The sequence below is a fragment of the Buteo buteo genome, chromosome 18 (assembly GCF_964188355.1).
Source record: "Buteo buteo chromosome 18, bButBut1.hap1.1, whole genome shotgun sequence".
Taxonomy (NCBI): Eukaryota; Metazoa; Chordata; class Aves; order Accipitriformes; family Accipitridae; genus Buteo; species Buteo buteo.
The window spans coordinates 15,139,322-15,160,819 of record NC_134188.1 but is presented as its reverse complement, the minus strand read 5'-3'; the positions used below and the strand labels follow the sequence as shown (position 1 = coordinate 15,160,819).

Genomic DNA, 21,498 nt, shown 5'->3' with positions numbered 1-21,498 from the left:
AACATGCTTTAACTTTGTCAGCCCTGAACTGGTCAGGCAGTTGGACTAGATGATCGTTGTAGGTCTGTTCCAACTATTCTATATTCTATTCCCCAGTTGCCCAGGATAGTGCTAGACTTCAGTCTATGAGACGAAAGACTTTTTTCTGTCTTTTGCTCCTATGTCAGCTTTGTATCTCATATAGGTCTAAGATTTGGTAGACCAAAATCCAAATGTTCTCTCCTTACAGAAACTAAGTGCCAATCTTCTGTTAACATAATCAGGATTTTTGAATGCTAAATTACTGTTTCAGTTACTTAATACGGTCAGCCCCTCTACATGTGTAGAGCATAGCTAAATTCAGGTCCACTGCTTCTTCCAATGCTGTAAAGTGACCTCCAGGACTGAGGCCTAAATATGTACTTAGTGGTATGGTACACTGAAAAGCTGCCCTGTTAATCCCACTTTAGGTGTGTAACTTGAAGCTGGGTTTTCACTTACTGTGGGAAAGGAAATGTAAAGTTAAAGGTAAAATTTATCAATTATTGTACCTTACTTTGTCTACTATCCAAACACCTGAAAGGAGGCCAGGTTTTGTATTTGCACTGATACCTCTGAAATCTTAAGCACATAATTTTGCTTTATTGTAGTAATGGGATTACAAAATACATTACAAATGATTGAACTGGGCAAAAATGCATTAGGTCTGGTATTCTAGCATTTAAAGGTATATATAGTGAATGCTTCTTATTCAATGGTTATGACTGTGGAAGGGGTTGAGGGAATTATGAAACCATCTAATAAAATAAAAATCCAACTGAAATTGATACAGTAACTCCAAAGATTTATTTATTCATCTGTACAACAGAGGTGAGACAATCCCAGTAACTGAGTTGCACTTAATTGTCTTAATTTCTACAAAGTAAAGAATTGCAGTTCTATAGAAGAATTATTTCCAAACTCTTCAAGTCAAAACCAGCTTTCCACCAAACAATGCAACTAAGAAAAATCACAAGCGTTACTTCAAATCACTTTTCCCCCTGTACCTCAATCTCAGTGAAAAATTAAACAGCTCTGCTACCCCCATTTTGGGTGCATGGCTGGTGCTATTAAGACTATTCGTTAGCCATGGTTTGCTGGAGCTGGCTGTGCCTCAGACACAACAGTTCTACTACTCCATATGAAAAAGGAAAAAACCCATCTATATGGCCACTTTAACATTGCATGGCAGAATAAACTATTGCTCAACAAAAAAATTAACCTGTACCAGAGCTGTAGTCTTGTTTTCCCTGATGTGCTGTACCCCAGCCTAGATGCAGTTCCCACCTCCTGCCTGTGCCCTGTGTGATGGACTAGTGCCAGCAGTAACCAGGATGGTCAAGTCCCACCACACCAAGCCTCTTCACCAGGGAGAGGTCTACAAATAGAACCTGAGCAGGACTGAACAATTATTCAGTGACATAAGGAGATGCAGGCCTCTGTTTCTTGATCCTTGCTCTAGTTTTCCATACACCAGTGTAAATCAGGAGCCCATCTACTAGGTCAGCAGGTTTACCTCAGTATAGATGCAGAAGTGATACGGAAGCAGCATCAGCCATCTTGCACAGGACCCCCAGTGTATTTGGGCCTCCATCTAAAGGCTGCCTGAGAGATGCCCTGTTGCCTTCAGTGGGCTTTTGACCAGACCTCTGTACATGTGTGCTGCAGTACCAAGTTCTGAAAATAGTTGTAAAAATGCAGATTATATTCTTCTAAAATGCTGTCTTACAGATGTTCCACTTCTCTGTGTAACTTTCAATGCTTATCAAATGCTGCTAAAACATTGCATACAGCTTCATAATAATAAAAACCAAGAGCAAAGCAATTGCTACATTCAACTTAAAAGCCAATTTCTAGAAGCAATTTTCCATTCATAAATACAAATTCATTGTATTTATGATGGTGCAATTACCTTCTTCCATTTTTATTTTATCTTCAATTGTACATGCAAGAAAAAAAAAAGCTATGGATCGCATAATTTGTTTTCTTATAAGGACCCAGTTAGAGAACAGGGTTGTGGATGGATATCTCCAGTCTGTCTGTGCTTCCTGCAGCTAGTCTCACTGTATAGCCTGTTGAGGAAAGTCTCTGCAGGTCACAGGTGAGCTAATGATTGAAGTTTAAAGTACTCTTTATCACCTTCTACACAGCAAACCATGTCCCTTTATAGCCTAATAAAAATTAACTAACCGAATTGTTCAAAACCCAAAATTTCTAAACTGAAGTTCACACCAAACTTCAAAATAAATACAATTGAATACAAAATATTAGGAAAAAAACCCCATTTTACTTTCAAAAACCTATACTTGGTCTCAAAGGTATCCTACTTAACCTACTATATCCATTATGGAACACACTGGATTTGCACAGTATGTGAGAAATAATTGAACTTACTTAGAAGCGTAATTATGCGATCCACTGTGCTACTAATTAGCTATTTCAGAGACTTGTCTGTGTACCTTAAAGTGACTCAATATGTGCGTTCTTTAAATTTGGTTACAAATACTGGAAAAAGAAAATACTGTCTCTACAAAGTGCTGAGTTCCTCTTCTTCTTATGAAAGCCAATGCAAAAAAATCAGGATGTTTAAAGAGTGTCTCAACATTTTGCAGGATCGCAAACCAAGACAGGTTTAGAGATTGATCATCTTTACAAAAGGAACTCTTTCAGAAGTTACAACAGCTGTGATAGGATGGGTGTCCAACACTGTCTTCCCTGCAGTCTCTTTAAATGATGGCATCATGTTCATCACTGTAATAGAAACACAGTAATTAATGTTCTGCAGTACAAGCAACAGTCAACATGAGAAACAGCCACCCGGCTGCTGCTAAGAAGGTCATTTTGTGAACAGAGGCCACCTTGCCAGAAAGGGCTAAGGGCACGTTGATCTGGCAGTTACAGTTCTTTCTGAGCCAAGCCTGAAGTTAACAGAACAATTTCATTTTGTCAACACTTGCCAGCTTCACTAGCCTTATTGACATTTTGGCTTTCACATTTCATTCAAGTACATATTTTTAGATCAGCTGTTGCTCAGGCATTTTTATCCTATCTATCTTACCTATATCCAATAGTAACAGCTAATCAAAGCCAGTTTATAAGGTCAGCGACAGGTTTCTTTTGTTTTAAAAATACTGTTGATCTTAATTCTACAATATCCATTCAAACACTACTGTGGGTAAACATGTGCAGCAGGGACTGGTTGAATACCATGACCAGCAAGCAGGAGTCAAGACAGAGAGTAAACACTAGCATCCCAACAAATCTAATGACATCACCTCACTTAAAACAAGCTTCTCAACTGAGATGGATGATACTGAATAGGAAAAAGAAAAGCAACCTAGTTTTAAGAATTCCCAGTTCTTAAACTAAATGTGGGACAAGGAGGCAAGTCTGGAAGCCTGGAAGAAAACTGAGTAGAACTGGCAAATGGGATAGTACAATTTTGATTAACTATTCACTTACAAAAGGGGTGAGATACAAGATGAAGTCAAAATCATAGATGTCTGACTGGTTCTGTGCTCTCAGAAATGAATGCTGCAAAGGAGAGGAAGAGTAGCTCCACAAAGAACCATACCCAAGACAAGACTGGACCTACTACCTCCTGTCCCCCAATCTGATAATCATAAAGGAGAGAGACCCGTTGGCTGGAAAAAGTTGGTGGCAGAGAATCTGTTTAAATCAGTGTTTTTTAACTTGTAGTCTACAGACTGTCTGAAGCCAACAGACAACTTCTAATGGGTCTTGAAAAGGTAACTAAGAAAAGCACGCTTACTCTCAATAGGCTTGTATTTGCTGTACAGCACCTACACTCCACAGGGAAAGTAGCAGCAGCCTGCAGCTCAAAGAAGGTTTAAAGTCACAGAGGACAGGGTAAACAAGTGATTATAGGTGGGATCCACCCTATACCTTTCAATACCCACAGCACAGACTTCTTTATCTAAGACTCTTCAGCTGCCCTCACAGTAAGTGAATACAAAAATGCATGGATAGGCTGATTCGTGTGACAGATTTACCCTACTTTAGGGTAATATGAATGATATGAAATGACTAGTTCAGATGCAGATGCCTGTATTCAGTTAAATGATTTCTCCTTTCATGGACTTGTGAATAGTACTTAGAGCAGGTTCAGTGCACCCAATTTTATGGACATTCTGGAGTTGAGAACAAAGTGACGCAGAAAACTAAGTCTTACAAATCAACCAGTTGGCCTGCCTATATTACAAGATGGGGCAAAAGTTTGAGTTCATATATTGACAATAATCAAATACTGTGCTTTTAAAAATGTGAATAATGGCCATATTATCTTTGAATGTTTTCTGTGACAATAAATAAATGAATCAATTCAACAGTGGTGGCTTAAGAATGTGGAGTATTAGATGTCTGGCTTTAAAACTGGCTGCTCAAACTAGACTCGAAGGTACATAAAAGGTGATACAAAAGATGGTAGCAGAGTTCCAACAAGATGTCATACAGGTAATAGAAAACAGAGCTACTACAAAAAAAGTTAATGGCAAAGGGGAGGAAAATGCCAGAGTGAATACACAAATCTAGAGTCTAGGAGAAAGTGTCAGGAAGAACTAGAAGTCTTGCAAATTGCAGCAAACATTTCAAAGAAATGTTTTGAAGGAAATGTTAGCTATTCATGGAACAGCTGAAGGACAAGGATCCTTTATTAAAAAAATCCCAAACTTTATATAATAGATCAGAGAAAACAACCCCACACAGAAGAGAGGCATAATAATAATGAGGAATAGCTGAAGTGGTGAAAGACAAAATATTACAGTTAAATCTCTTAATGATATTAATATTATGTACATTAAACAAACGTACGTATCAGAGTTCATTCTCCTTGTTTTGTTTGTCCTTGTTCCCCTCAAGAAAGTGATAAATTGACATGGGACAATGTCTTGAGAACTTACATGGTTCTGTACTGAATGCCTCTTCTAGAGTGATAGGTTTTGCATCCGATGTAGAGAATAACTAGGACTCCAAGTGTCAGTGCGATGCCACCTACAAAACTGCCCACATCAAATTTGGAGGTTTTGGCTACGACAGCCTCAGATTTTGATGTGGCTGAAAAGAAGAAAACAAAAGGCACTTTTTACAGAGCTTGCAAAATTGTGTTTTGAGGGACTCCTCTCTATCTTGCCCTCTCCATTGACATATCATCTAAAGACCCAATTAGACAAATTTAACATAGATCAACTGGCAAGATACCAGCCAAGCACACTGAAACCTAGAGCTCCATTTTTAAGTGCCGGATTCTGGTGATGCCGGAGCAGCTGATCCAACTGCTTGCTCTCTCTGAAAGACTGACTGCCCCTTCTCCTCCCCACCTCCCTCTCTCCCCTACCTTTCCCCCCCCCGCTCTCCCCTCCTTCCACACATGCAGCTCCTGCCCTTCTTAGGCCAGTTCTAGTATTTTTCATACCCTCCATGAGCCAATTTAACTCACTAGGCTGGCCTGAAATTAGCCCAGGCAGAAAAGGAAGTTGCTTTTAGTCAGGTGAGCGTATCGAGTCAGTCTGCAGAGGGGTCCAACAACCACCAAGTCAGTCAGTATAGTTATGTGGTGCGAGTAAAATACTTTTGGTGGTGATGAGCTGTTGGATTGCTTTACCTTGTGTCATGGAATTGTACCCTCACTCTCCAAGTGAGACCTCAGATAAGCCATAGCAGTTTCTGTGTGAAAACGTGTTTTATCTGCTACAAACTCCCACTGAAAGACCCAGTCTGTGCCCATCTCTATTTGTACTTGCCACAGGGAGCCTTAGGTGGCCAACTAAAAGTTCTGCTGATGACAGCTTCACCTACCCAAGAATGCTTCACTGACATGTGAGCAACCCTGATCTGTTTAAAAGTGCAAGCGTGAAGTGCTGTCAACAAGCAGCTAACCGCAAGGAAATACTGAATTCTACGCTTACTGTTTTTGTATTAAAGGGTACTGTCAAACTGCATTTGACAACTTTTACATAAAGTGTGACTCAGTCACAGTCATACTCTATCCTCCATTAGGGATAAAACTCATTACAAATGTAGCTAACAGAACTCAGTCTTTCTACCAAGCCAGCAGACGTATTTTGAGCCACAGGTCAGCTGTGAAAAAGGAAGTATTAGAGATGAGTTCAAGTAAGCTGTAGAAGGGAGAGCTGAACAAATACAGAAGGTGTATTCAAAAGCCAGGCTTTCTCCCAACATTGCTAATCTCCTTGCTGGTGGCTGCTGGTTCAGACCACTCACTTTTTTTTTTCCTAAATATACCAGGTCTCTTGGGTTAAGGGAAGCCTTATTTAAGTGGAATACTCAGAGGAACATGATTGTAGCCAACTTAATAATAAAACCCTACCTTACTCTTGTTTTTCAGCATGCATATACCTTCTTTCTTTGTTACACTACTGTCAAACTAACAACTCTACAATTGTACAACACATGTCAACATGTATACAAGCCTTTACGAGCTTCTTGAAATGTGAACTCACCTGTTACAGAAGTGAAAGAAATCTTGGAAGTGGTCACCACTGTAATATTGAGTTGTGATGATGTGACTGATGAAGCTTTGGTGGATCTTGTTGTCTGGATGGTTTTAGTGGGCTGAGTCATCAAGGTGACAGATGTAGTGGTGTTGGTGGGCTGACTGGTACTGGTCAGATGAATAGTACTGGTGGACATACCTGGAAATTTTTTATTTGTGATATCACAAAGAAAAATACTTAAAAATAATAAACTGTATACGCATTGAATATGATAGCATTTATCATGCCCAAATAGTATGGCAGAGTAACAATGAAAATGCCAGTGCATGCATATCCAGGATTGCATACAGACTCCTCCCCTATGCATTTCCTTTGGAAAGACCTAACTTCTGATTTCTGGGGCTGAGGGTCAGGAATGGTTTAAAGGAAAGGCTGTAAATAAAACCTGGATAATACCTGAGAACTTTTAGAGGGCCAATTTTGTTAGGATAACACTATGCAATTCCATAGAATCACACCTAACAGTATTTTAAAATGTGATAAAATTCTGGATCAAGAGTAACTTTCCATTTGAAGTGCCCAACTTTTCAGGTAACTAAGCTTTTCTGATAAGAATGGATTTTGCATGAAAACATATGCCCCATCCCGTCCTCCCCCCCAGTTTTAAAAAAGATGTAATCTTGAATTTGCTATTGAATGAAACACCGGCTTTACTAAGCCTGCACGTATATTAAACTTACCAGAAAGAATTCTGTATGTATGTTAAACTTAACGTTCAAGGTTTTCCACACGTGACAGAAGTTTGACTAAAGTAAATCTGCTGGCTTGTATAATTTATTTATTAGTGAGCTGTCTTGCCAAGGTTAAAACAAAGATTGGAATGCTGTTTCACAAGTTTAGTTGACACCTAGTGTCTTTAACTTTTACTCTGCTTTTACCTAACACTTCCCTCCTCAGAAAGCTGTAATGAACTTTTCAGAATAAAAATACCATGAAACAAAATTCAAGAATAATAGAGATTGATATTTATAGCAAAATTCTTAGAGCCTTAGTAGAAGGCAGTCAGCTGGAATGATCTTAAGAATAATTACTTATTTTTCTAAGAAGGAACTAAGAAGAAACATGAGCCTGTTATGCAACTAGCATTTCTCTAAGCAGACAATATGAGGCAAATAGCTTTTACGTATGAAGAAATTTTAGGGAGAAAAAGCTCCCTTTGCAGCTGTCTACTACTGTATTATTTCTATAACCTAACACAAGCCGAGTTCATTTTAAACACCACAAAAGCTTTTCATTACGGATATTCAAATGTCTAATTATACCCATGTTTTCTTTAAACTCTCTAAAACTAGAACAACTGAAGAACAGGTAGTTTCATCTCAATTCCACAGTAAACTTGATAATTCAATTTCCGCTTTTTTTTTATACAGCATCTAAAATGCTTCTATGGAATAATCTTCCTGTAAGTGTGGTTTAAAACATGAGTAGCTACACACAGAATGGTGTCTTTGCTAAGACTTAAGTATCACTGCTTCCTGCGCAGAGGTGAATAGCAAAAATTTAAAAAACCCAAACAATACAATTTAAACATTAAGAAAGGAACTGGCCTACACAACACTTTTCTGAGACATTTAACATTAAAACTACTGAAACAGCCCAATACAGTCCCCATTATAAATGTTATTTATTTTCCTGCTCTTTGATGTTATAATTGTATTGTGCCACAACCCTAGGAAACACTTTGAAATGAGCATTCGTTGAGATGGAACAGCTGAGTACTATATTCATGTGCTTACCTTGTTACACTTAGGAAATTCAGTTCCTCTACGAAGCATGTGTAAAATACATCAGATAAAATTCAGGGCACATTTTAATACTGACAGGTAAACTCCCCAAAGGCACAATGATCTAAAAATATCAAATGGTTCCTCATTGTAAGAAATAAGCACAGAAATGTCTATATGGAAACCATCTACAGTTACATGACATGAAACCACAGCTGGTAACTGCATTCCTAATACGAAAGATACCAGAAGAAAGACTAATCTAAATGCAAGTGTCAATCAGTCAGTTTTCTGTGTTTTTTTTTTTTTTTTTATTTTGATTTCTGGTGTCAAACTGGCTTGTGTTTCTGAGCAACACAATGGCTACTTGTTCTATGTGTAACATTATTAAACCATGTTACACAGAGATGGTACTTATCCTATGGCCATTACATTACCCTACAGAAAACGTGAGTCAGCACAAAAAATATCCAAGCAGCTATCGTAAGGAATTTCAGCAAGATTTGCACATTACTCCCCCCCCGGCCCCCTTTCCTACTAGCGATCCTTTTTTCTTACTTTATCAAGATTACAGCACTTGGTGATATAACATTAGAAGTAAAATCTGGTTAATCTCCTACAGACTTATCTTTTCATGATATATTTAGCACCAGTCATTTCAAAACATCAGTGGGAGGCTATCTGAGGCAGCTGGAAAATTTGGGAAGCTGACATGAATTGGGCACCAATCTGTTCTTCTGTGCCTCTGAAACATCTTACCCATACTATTTTACCAACAGAGTTAAGATGAAAAAACATTTGCTAGCAACATCTGTCCTTTTATTTCCCTAATTACTTTTCCCCCCAAAGACCAGCTGGGCTTCATTGAACATCATGCTAAACAAACCCAGACTGCCTGAGTTAATTTTTATTATTTAAAAAGGATGCATGCCAGTAATATCATTCAGGTTTATGATGCTTTGTTTTTAAGAGAGACAAATATTTTACTTTGTATGCTACCTGTGTTTAAACATTAAATAGCTATGCTATATCCATCAAACTATATATATAGCATAAAGATAATAATTCTTAGCAGCATGCACTACCCCCTTAGCGTTCTAACTCAACAAGAACAAACAGAACTCAAATTGCATAAGCACTGTGCTAATATACAAAACATTGTTTTTGTATTATTATTGAATGCTCTTCCTAAAATAAATAAATACTCTCCTTTACATGGAAAATGATTGAATGAAAGAGACTTTTGCTTCTGCCATGAAAAGCTTCCAAAAAAAAAGAAAGGAAAAAAAAAGGCAGAGACTCTAAGCAAAATTAAATGCATCTATCTTGTAGTCTTTATTCCGAAGAGGTCAAGACAGATAATCAAAATGGCTGAACATTGTCTTAAAATCTATGAAGTTTATAACAAAAAAAAAAAAAAGGAAAAAGCCAAAGAAGGATGTGAATCATAAACAATGTGAATCAAGGCATAGCTGTTTGTTAGGTTTGTACTGTGCCGAGCAGTAAAGGGCTCAGGCATCTTTTTACTGTTATTATCCAGACAAACCTCAGACCCCTGCAAGAAACCCATAGTCAGCACTGGAGCAAAGGGTGGAAGGGTTGGAGCACAGGGTGGGTGAAACACCTGTGGTTAACAATGGCTTTACACATGGGTAAGGCCCTAAGGCAACAAGGGGATTACAAAAATCTCTCCACTTTCCAAGTCAGACATGCTTAAACAGGTACATTGCAGGCAATGGAATGAGACACTGCACCACTTCCTTGCTATCAAAAGGAAGGTCTTTGCAGAGATTTTTTTTTTTCCCCTGGTGAGTATTTTATTCTTAAATTAATAAGAAGCAACTTCTGATTGTGGTAGCTCAGAGGTTATCTGGAGACTACAGAGACACAAAGTGAGAATTGTGCTGGAAATGGAATGACGTAGCTGGGACCTTATGATCAGCATAAAACTCCACAAATAAACAAAGCATCGTGAGGTACACACAATATTTCTGCCCTGCTTTCACATGGCTCTTAGCACAAAGGGGACCCAGTTCATCCATGGAACTAGCTTCTCTTCTCTCAGATACAACCTTGTATCTGTGCATTGCAGACTGAACAACTGCATGACATTAATTATTATCCAGTGTGGTAAAATATGCCTGTGCAAGTTCTTCCAGAAAATAATTGTTTTAATTTCCTTTATTAATAATCTCTCATTGACATAGCCAACAGTTGGAACACTGCAAATACAAGTGGAGGAACTGTTTGTTTCTGTCCCAGGTTAAGTATCTGCTTTCAAACTCTACTAGTTTATCTAATACAGCTATTTCTTCTTTCTACAAAGATGTGTTTTGTAAACACGTTACTTATGTTGAAGCATCACAACTGCAACGCTGCTGCCTTGGGAAATCATTCTTACCTACAGTTCTTTTGCCAAGTTGTGAAGGAAAGACAGTAGTGCTAGAACAATGCAGAAGTACCCGCGACAGATTGTCACAGATCTGCCGCTCATGTCTTCCTTGAAAACCACTGTTTTATGCTGTGAGCTCTATAAGGACTATTTTCTATTGTATAAGGTGCCATGAGTCTTACCTAAACGGAAATGGAGTCTTACTCTTGAAAATCAAGCCCCCAGGACTTTGTTATACCCTAAATCTATTTACTGTGAAGTAACATTAAACAGATATGCGCTATTTGCACCACAACCCATTCATCTTTACTCCATGAAAATGAAAGAAGTTTGGTTAGAGACAAAGAATGAACATTAAAAAGACCAATTTCTTTCAATTCTTCCTTCATTTCTTCAAAACTTCTTTGAAGTTTTGATTCCTGTTTTTCAATGGCACCACAGATATCATTGCTTCTACTGATGAAGTGTGCTACCTAAACTTGAAACACAGTATAACTTCATCTCAGAGTTTTTTTACATGTTGCCTCCCAGCCCTAAAATGATAACGCTTCTCTCAAATACCCACTTTTGATGGATATTTCTTTAGAATTTGGTACTGTCTGGGGTAGGTTTGGAGCTAGCTTCTAGGTTCATAGTAACGGACAGATGAACACATACGTACCTACTGTAGATGTTGCTGTAGATTGTGTGGATGACATAACAGTGAGATTGGATGAACTGCTATTGTCTTCAAGGAAAAAAGAAAACAAGAAAAGAAATATTATTTATTTTCATGTTAATATACTATAAGTAAACTACCCACAACACAGTACTCTCCTCAGGGTATCTGTGTTTGCAGGCTACAAATGGGAATAGAGCAGAGTGTTCCATCCCAAAGCACATGGTTTTATCCCTCTGCAAAATGCTTCCAGATCTCAGTGCAGCAAGAACATAGTTACACTGTATGCACAGCAGTGCCCAAATGGTCTGCATCTGAATTCTCTACATCTCCTCTTTTGCTCTCTTCCACTTCCACATCATGCTGTACTGCAGTTGCCGTCAGCAGCCATACTGTCACTGACTTTCTTGACCTCCTTAAGCACTGTGGTTTTTTTTCTAGATTCAGTTCCATTTCCTGTCCCTTAATCTTTTCTTTCCTTTTGCTGCATCTCTATTACAAACTGGGTTCATGCTAGGAACATACTGTAGTCATGTCAAGTAGAGACAGACCAATACCCTGTGAAACATCTTTCTGTGGGCTTATGCTCTCTCTACACAGAAAGGGTCCTAAGAATGTACCTGTTTCCAAAGACTTAAAATATAAACCATGTTTCATCCTTAATGGTTTTGTCCTTCCCTCCTTTCTTTCACTTCTACTTTTCCAGTTCTTCTCCCTAAACCCCTTCTCTCCCTCCCCCCCCCCCCCATGTTACTTCTAGGTTCTCAGGCACCCTCCCACTCTCACTTCTGTCCTCATTGCTGCACCCCTCTTCAATGTTTCTTACAGGTTAACGGTCTCTTCCTCCTGGCAAAGATCTACTGGGCTGTTCGGAACCTCCCGTTCCTGGAAGTGTCACTGCCCATACTTCCCTCCCTTCGTTCTGCACTGTTGTATACGCCCACTCTGTGATTCTTTTCTCTGAAGGAACTGATCTTTTACAGCATCCTCCCACATGTTAGTGCTATGCACCTTGCAGCAGCTCTATCACTTTTCGGCATGGCTGGAAAACAAAGTGCATAACCTCAGAGATGATGAGAATAGCAAGAGAGCTACCAGAATCAAGAAGCAGGCCTATTTCCTTTGAACAGATCTGCTTTTCTTACCACTGGAAAAGTCTAGTCTAAACCAGTTTTGTCAACCCTCTTTGTAGTTGCATACACGTTATGAACAAGCTCAGGTTTAAGAACAAATGCAACAAATTTACACCTCCATATCACCTACCAAAAAGTGTGGGGGGGGAATTACAGAGGGAATTACTTTGCCTTTTCTTTGGTGTAATCATAGTGAACCAACCCCACCATTGTGTACTGCACACACAATCCTTACATTGACATACCTGGGATATGAAGTTGCAAATTTAACTGCCTTTGAAAAACAAACACATTCTTTCTTGGATATGTTGACTTTTGTACCAGCGTAAGCCACAGATACGCCTGGGGCTAAACCTTTCCCACACTGGCCCAATACTGTAACCAGACCGCAGCTCTGTGTTACCCCCAAGTTCTGAGTGCTTACTTCTGCAACCCTGGGAACACGTCTGGATGTGGACTGCGTGCTCATACAGGTGAAAAGAAGCCATGTACACTGCCTGGAATTTGGGTGTGAGTCAGTGATGCAATTAACTCAAGATAGAGTGAGTCAATGAACAGAGTATTGGCTATACATCTCACTTGTTGGCCAATAGCAAATGAGATAAGCAAAGTAGTACAGGGTAAAAGTGACTCAAGGAATATGCTTTTTGCATGGCATGTGCTTAGAGGTGTACAGCTTAATGCAGTCAAAATGAGATTACACTATGAAATAAACATGTACTTTGGCAATGAGCTCAAGCACAGTGGGCCTAGGATCCATTTTGACATTAAAAATCAAATGAAAAAGTGCCTTGCCCCTTTTTCTGAAGAGCACTGAATTCTAGCCCAGCAGACTTCTTGAGCTGCTGGTTCTCTTTTTAACTGTAAATTGATGTTGACAGGTATTTCTAGTTCTACATAATGGAACTAGTTCTACATAAAATACATAAAATTTTCCCATTTTATTTCTCCTCTTTCTGTTGCTCTTGGATACCTAAGGATACGAGGATTGAGTTGTGTTCTACTGTTCCTCTTCAGTATCTTTAGTTGTCGCAGAATAGATGCAACAATCAGCGTACTTCCCTCCTGCCCTACAGCTGTTCACAATTCAATAAAATAAAGAGCAAACTATTACAGGACAGTTTAAGGCATACAATAATACATATCGCTTTTCTCGATGCTACTGAGGAACAACAACAGAAATGCCAAAAGTATTACGTTGCAACTTATGGTCTGGCATCGTAGTAAAGGGTGTAGTACTGCTGGAGTTGTTCGTCTCTTCATTTCCTACATAAAACCCAAGAAGAATAAGATAGTTTTAGGTTCTTTATTACTAAGAAACAAACAAAAAAAGTTAGCACAGCATCTCTCACTTGCTTTGGGCATATAAATGACCAAACTACCATGGACAAGAGTTAGGTATAATGATGATATAAAAGCATGGTACCACAACAGCCTGCTCTTAGCACATAAAAAATGACAACATTTGCACTACCCAACCATCAAATGAACTGGAACTCCTTCCCATCCTCAGTTTTATCTTCCCCACCATCACCATCCCAAGTTCTCTTCCTCCTTGAGATGAAAGGAGACTGAAAGAAGCAAGAGGTAGAAAATCAGGCATCTTCCTTCAGTAATAACATATGACCAGCATCACCTACAGCAGAAGGCAAAGAACTTCTCATGTAAATATTTTCCTATGAAGTCTGCAAGGCCTCTGCAAGCAGATGAGTGCTTGCTCTGCCCCTATATGGACAGCATGGTAAGACAATAAGCTCCACTTAGATGCTGAATTGCTTAGTTTGGGACTAACAGCATGTTAATCCACCCACTGAGCATTTCACAGGTGGGCAGTGGGATACAGAAGGATCATGCTTCTGTTGAAATATCATCATATCCTAAAGACTGAGGCCTGATTACTCTGTGCTTAGGCCTGATCTACAAACAAATGGTAAAATTTAAAGATAAACCACACAGAATGAAAAGTCTGGCATTCACATGCATGCAAGAGGATCAGTTGTGGATTCTGCCTTTGCCAAGCAGAGTTTAGTTTTGATCACTTATAACAATATTCTGCTAAAGGCAAGCAAATAACCTGAACTAAGTATTACAGAAATAGGGCACTTCACAGTAGTTACAAAGTAAAGATCTCAGAATGGTAAAATCTGCAAATACAAATGGCGAATCATTTGCATCTTATCCCTGCAATATCAAGATTGAGGGCAGCACTGCAAGATATGTTAGACTGTTTAATTAGGGAGCTTAGAGAAAACAAACAAAAAAGGGAGAATGGAACACAGCTAAACTAAGCTTCCCCAGCAAGGGCCCAATCCTGCAAAAAGTGGTCTACACCAGAGTTAGTCCTCCTGCATTTAACAATGATCTGATTGAGGAAGCTAAGCCAACAGAAAACTGACATTACCCCCCTCCCCAACAGCACACAATGTTTTTTGCTGCCTCAACCAGCAGAATGGGCTCCCTGTAGCATTAGATGAAAGAGAGGGGCAGGAACCAGAGGTGGAAGGGAAGACAGGACTGTATTAGTCCTAGTTCAGATCAGCTTGGACTGCACATCTTGAAAGACATCAAGGACCATATCCAGCTTATAAGATACTTTTTTTTTTCCTTCTCAAAAAAAATTTAAGTTTCTTAATTTGGATCACAAGCAGTTGCTCCAGAATACAAATACATCTTAATATGGGGTACTGCATAAGCATATGCCACATTGGAACACGTGGCTGTGAATGGGACAGGTGAGAAAAAGAAAATCTCTAAAATGACACTATTCCCAAACTGTTCTCTATCCTCGGAATGTGGTTTCGGATTTGAAGCTGTGTGTATCACTGCAGGGACAGCAGAAAACTTCAACCAGGAAGGCAGGAAGGACTCCTGGGTTAAGGCAAAGGGAAAAGCAGCATACACTTTTTACACAGCGGTGGCTCTGACAACTGGACACTCTCATTCAAGACCAGACTGCACAGTGGAACTGGCCCAAAGTGAAACAGTGCGGTTTTCTGGCCTTCTCCAGGGAGCAGAAGTGCAAGGGTTAGAAGTCTGCACTGTCCCAGGTGTACATGTGCAGGCGTGAGCACAGGAAGGAAGCGGGGAGAAAGCTGGCAGCCAGCTGCAGCGTGGAAGGTCCTGCACATGAGCAGAAGTAAAGCTCTTTGGGCCACAGGATTAGTTGCAATATTGGGCCTAGAAATCTTGAGTAGAGAAACTCTGTGTTCATCCCTGTTCCCGCCATGATCCACAGGAGAGACGGGAAGAAAAAAAACCCACAAAACTCCATGTTCATTTTTGATGATGAAACAGAACTGAACCAAGGAAATACCCAACTTAAAGCAATGCACCAAAGCACCACATACTAGAAAAGGACAGGGAAGAGGGAGTAACAACATTTTTGTCAGACAACTCTGTTTTCCTCTGTTTAAGGTCAGGCACAGATGCAGCTAAAAACATAACTACTTGTGGCTGGCCAGGGTGTATGTGAAGGCAAGCATGCTTCCTATGAAACGCTATGGCACGGTTTGGCATGCTGAGCGCTTCCAGGGCCTCTCGTGGTTTTGTTGCTCTAGCACGTAAGAAGTCCTAAATTGGAGACAATTTGGATAAGCAAACTTTGAAAAGGGCAAAATCAGGCCAGTTCTTCCAGCTTTGTAGCTGGAATTCGGCTTCCAGAAGTGGCATTCAGACACAGGTACTGAAGGTCCGTTCTTGTGCTAAACACGTAGGTAGGTGGAGGGAACGTGATAGGGATAGTTCTGATACTTGTTGAAAACGAACAGATTCTGCCAGATCCTGCAAAAATCAACACACTGGATAACACCTGTGAACCTTTAACATTAGGAATCTGTACTCTCCAGCTCAGATATGTACCAAATTACTGTTCTTTGTAGATGAAGCCTGGTAGAAGCAGCATACACTGGTGACTGGCACTACTCATTCAACTCCCTGCATGTGACAAAGGTCAATTTGCCCACTCCCAAATTCACATTTAAGACAAACGCATTTCTAAGGACTTACAGACTTTATATCTAGTCTAACTACACCACACGCTGCAGAAACGTGTTGGTATACAAACTCACATTTTTACTAAGCACAATTTTATGCATTCATTTAGGGGACATTTCAAAAGTCATAGATAAAATTCTGTCTAGACATCTTCTCCTTTCAAGTTTGATTCATAGCAAGTAAGTAGGAGCATCTTATGCCCAAGCCATTCCACTTTTGTTGCTTCAAAAAACAAAAAGTACAGAGGCACTGACACTGCACAGTCCATCAGAAAGATCTCCGACTTGCACAGTAACATCTAAGCAATCCAAATGAGTAACAGTTGAGGTGCTGGAATGGTTAAAGCAGAGATGTTAGAGCAGTAACATGAATATATAATCATCCCCTAGGTAGTCTCCACCATCAGGGTACTCATTCTCAGTTGAAATGGATGAAACTCAAATTCTGGAGATTAAAACAAAAACACCCCCCTGGCCCCAAATCCGTGGTAACATTTGCCAGGCAATTTTCACAGACTATCAGTTCAAATCCCTGTTGTCTGGAAACTTTGTATTTCTTTTCCCTTTGACTCAACAAGGTCTTTCGGTACTTATTTTTGAAGTGGCATTCTGGACCTACCAAAAAGGTAGGTCATTCTGAGATGGAGGTCATGCAGGATTATCTCAGCAACTTTCTGGACTGGTTCTCATACCTTAACATTGTGAAATTACCTCACAGTCTTGCAAATGAAAGCATACAATGCATAGATGACTAGCAAAACAACACAGACCCAAGTAACTGATTCTCAACCCTGGTCAATCCAAGACTGAAAAACTACACCACCTTTTGCTGTCACCCAAGAATCTAAGAGAAGTAAGGAAATATGCTGAAATCAAAACGCCATGCCTGTTCTTAGGTCTGGCGGTTGCTGCTGCTCATTTTTTGTACTGCGAGTAGTTTTGTATACAGGTAAGCTCTTGGAAGATGTTGCTAGCTATCTTTTCTGAACAGAGGAAGGGGGTGGGAGCAGCTTCCTGCCAGGGAGTGTGGATTCTCCTCACTCACTCAGATATCAGGAAGCCAGCTGGATTTTACACAACACTGAGAAGGATTTTTTCCTAAACTGTAACATTTTGGTTATGTTTCTTCCACTGACTTGACCGACACATAGAAATAGGCTTTCCAGCAGAGTAAAAGAACAGCATTATATTGAAATAACCAGCCTGCCCAAAAATCTTAACTGGAATGAGGACAGATCTACTGCCACTGTCACTTTTTGCAGATCATAGTATTATAGTATTTGATGGGTTTCACACTTTCTCTGATAGTGTTCATTAAGTGAATCACAAACTTTTGCTGAAACCAACACAAATCTCAGCAGTAGTTTCTGGAAGTTTCTGAGTAAGTGGGCAGAAAAAAAAGAAACTTCAGTAGATACGTTAGACTGAGCCTTAAAAGGGCACAACTTCTCTCAACATATTATAAATGGGGTCTAGACAACAAATTCATATAAAGAGGAAGGACTACATTTGACTGTCAAAAGTTAGATGAGATCATCCCTGCCCCAGGAGACAGCACTGACTGTACACTGAGGTAAACCAGCATATGCACTCAGAAAGCAGCATGATAAAAGACAGATCAGGGAAATCTTATATCAAATGAAATGACAGTCTACTGTTGTAAAATGGAGGCCATGCGATCTTAGCAAAGCAGTAAACAGGTTACGAGCAAACTTCTTCCAAAAAAGCTTGCTTTTTTTGGAAGGGCAATTATAAAGCTGTTTACATTCCTCATTTTACTTTTTTTGTATCAATTTGTATTATAGCTTCACCAGATTAAACAACAGCATATTAACACTGCTGAACTGACTGATAGTCCTTAACATTATTTAAGACAGGTTAATTTTGGTACCTATCTTTCAGCTTCTTTACTTTGGAAAATTGTGGGGCACTGTATGGGGCATTTCAGTCTTCCGAAAAGGCAACTCTGGCAGCTCAGACTTTTGTATCGCTCATTTTATTTGAGTGCACGTTGACGATTATCCCCTGAATCTGGTCGTCTACCACCTGAGTTAAAGCACAAGAAAACAGAAGGTGGTGTATTTACTAGAATCAGCCGTTAAAAAGAGGCATTGCTGCAAGCGCCCGACCGAAACGCGACAAAACACACCATCTGTCCTAACAGCAAAGCCACGACGACCCCCAACCTAATAAAAGCCACTCGCCACAATTACAGAACGCCTCAGAGAACAGCATCGAGAAGGGCAAGGGAAGCATTTCCTTCCAGCCTAGCCCTGCCCGGGGCTTCCCCGACTCCCCCACGGCCCGCTCGCCTCGACATCCACCCCGGGACGGTCCCCGCTCTACGCCCTGGGACACCCGCAGGGTTTGGGGAACACCTCCTGCCTCCCCTCCCCCCCCCTCACGACACCTCCTGCCTCCCCCCCCCCTCACGACACCTCCTGCCTTCCCCCCCCCCTCACGACACCTCCTGCCTTCACCCCCCCCCTCACGACACCTCCTGCCTTCACCCCCCCCCCCTCACGACACCTCCTGCCTTCACCCCCCCCCTCACGACACCTCCTGCCTTCACCCCCCCCCCTCACGACACCTCCTGCCTTTCCCCCCCTCACGACACCTCCTGCCTTCACCCCCCCCTCACGACACCTCCTGCCTTCACCCCCCCCCTCACGACACCTCCTGCCTTCACCCCCCCCCTCACGACACCTCCTGCCTTCACCCCCCCCCTCACGACACCTCCTGCCTTTCCCCCCCTCACGACACCTCCTGCCTTCACCCCCCCCTCACGACACCTCCTGCCTTCACCCCCCCCCTCACGACACCTCCTGCCTTCACCCCCCCCCTCACGACACCTCCTGCCTTCACCCCCCCCCTCACGACACCTCCTGCCTTCACCCCCCCCCTCACGACACCTCCAGCTGTGCCTCACGCCCCCTCCCCGCCGCCGACGCGCAGGCAGGTGGGAGAGAGGAGCCGGGGGGGCAGGGCCAGGAGCAGGGCGCGTTCGCCCATCCCTCGGTTGTGTGCAAACATTCACCCCACCACCAAACGGTCCTTGGTGCTTTTTATTTCTTAAAATTATGGTTTCTACTTCAAAAACATCCTGACTATTAAGCCTCTCGCGTCCTGTCTCCGTTACAGGTCCGCTCTGGAGACACCGGCCCTGCGCACGGTGCAATCGCACCCGGCTCTCCTTTGGGAAGGTGGAAAGAAAAACTCGGCCAACCACCCGGCTTCCTCCCGGCCGGGAGCCCCGGCGAACGGGCGCTCGGCGGGGCAGCGACGGCGCAGCCCGCCCCCCGGCTCCCGCTCCCAGCCACCAGCGACGCGGCGCGGCCCGCGTCCTCCCGGCGGAGGTATCGCAGCAGCCACCGGGCGGACCGGCTGCCGCCTCCGTGCCGGCGGAGAGGAGCGGCGGCAGCAGCAGCGCTGCCGCCCGCCGTGCCCTTCCCGTCCCCCCCGCGGCCGCTACTCACGGGATCCGGGGACGAGCAGCAGCAGCGCTGCCGCCTGCAGCGCGCAGGCAGCGCCGGTGAGGAGCCGCATGGCCGCGGAGGGAGCCGCGGGCGCGGACCCGCCGGAGCACGCCAGCCGCTGCCTGCCCGGGCCGGCGTGGGCGGGGCGGGGCGGGGTGTGCGTCGGCTGCGTCCTGCGCGTGAGGCGAACTGCGCTCTGCCCCCGCGCGGCGCGGCCTCCGCGGCGCAGGCCGGGGCGGGCGGCGGGGCCCGGTGTGGGCCCGCCCGGTGTGGGCCGGCCCGGTGTGGGCCCGGCCGCCGTGGGCCCGCCCGCCGTCTGGCCTCAGCCCGCTCCTCCGCGACGGTGTCCCGCCCTCTCTCCCGCCGGTCTCACAGCAGGCTGGGCGGCCAAGGGCTGTGGCGTCCGTGAGGAGAGACTAGTGAGCGGAGGGAAGCCCGTGCTTGACGAGGTGCACGCGGAGGCGGTTGGCCGAGCGGCCCTCGGCGGGTCCGCGAGCTCTCGCCGGAACGGGGGCCGAGCACTCGGAGTGCCGAGGACCAGGAGTCCTGCCCGCCGGCAGCGGTCACGGTCATTAACGTAAGCCCGTCCGCTTTCTGAATACCGTTTCAGCGTCTCCCACCAGAGCCCTCAACAGCGAGGGTTCGTCCTCCTTGTTAATGACATGGAACAGAAGGCGGTTATCAGGATTGTCCATCTGCAGCTCACCGTGGGCGTCTTCGTAACACCTTACGAAGGTGCTGCAGGCCGTAACTGTCCTGCCGTTCACAGTCCGTTTACGTGGTGCTGATTTTCATACCGCCTCTGGTTGTGTTTAGTCACCAGAGCTAATGCCGTAGAGAACATATTCCGATATTTCCCTATGCACTTAGAAAATTGTGAAACCAACTGCAAAGGTGATAGGGAAAAGTGAAAGGTAACAACTGTGTTCAATTCTTTCAATTTTTTCTTGTGTTCTTCTAAGATGAAGTTGATGTTAGAAATTTATTTTTCAAAGGGAATTTATTAACAAGTTCTTAAGAGTGAAAACGACTTGAAAATTATTTATCAAAGGAAGGAAGACTATACACTGCTACAAATCGCTCTCTAATAAGTTAGAGAAGAACACTTTTAATGTGGATAATTGTAGGATCATCATCAAAGCCGCAGTAGAATATTTAACACTTGTTACTACATTTATGTTTGCTGCAGCACAACGATGTTTCCATGTCAAGCGATCCGTCTGAGCCAGAGAGGGAAAGTGACTGGCCTGAGAGCTCGCAGACAGGCTGTGAAACTGTGCTCAGGTAGTGTGTGAAACCTAGCTCCTTTCCCTAATGACAGAATTATCCTTTTACATGCATTTGCTCTGTAAGTCTCAGCAAGCAAGTGGTAAACTAAAATGCTGAGTGAAGATTTTTAATTTTTTTTTAATTATAGCTGAATTAGGTCCCATAGTTTGCGTTCAGTGAAAAATGGGTCTGTGCGTTATACTTCTGGCATTTTCCTACGCCTTTGTTCTGCATTGCTTCCTGTGTGGTCCTCATGACAAAAACCCGAAGACCAACTTTTTCCTGTGAATTTTCAGAGATGGT

At 42.5% G+C, this 21,498-nt stretch overlaps 1 protein-coding gene across 1 annotated transcript; it reads right to left on the bottom strand.

Annotated features, from left to right (window-relative positions):
- Positions 1-601: 601 nt before the first annotated feature.
- On the bottom strand, positions 602-20,063 carry TMEM123 (transmembrane protein 123). Its single transcript, XM_075050035.1, has 6 exons — positions 19,927-20,063; positions 13,656-13,724; positions 11,329-11,394; positions 6,498-6,689; positions 4,938-5,091; positions 602-2,769 (listed from the first exon to the last, which is right to left on the bottom strand). The coding sequence occupies exons 1-6, from the start codon at positions 19,994-19,996 to the stop codon at positions 2,745-2,747; spliced, it is 576 nt and encodes a 191-aa protein (XP_074906136.1). The 5' UTR covers positions 19,997-20,063; the 3' UTR covers positions 602-2,744.
- Between the last annotated feature and the right edge of the window lie 1,435 nt (positions 20,064-21,498).

Bases quoted from the DNA above. Each gene is read 5' to 3' on its own strand.
- TMEM123 (XM_075050035.1), bottom strand. From the start codon at position 19,996: ATGCGGCTCCTCACCGGCGCTGCCTGCGCGCTGCAGGCGGCAGCGCTG. The intron at 11,395-13,655 runs GTAATACTTTTG...TTTTCCTTGAAG, and splicing joins GCCAGACCATAAGTTGCAAC to ACAATAGCAGTTCATCCAAT. The intron at 6,690-11,328 runs GTACGTATGTGT...AAAAATTTCCAG, and splicing joins TACAGCAACATCTACAGTAG to GTATGTCCACCAGTACTATT.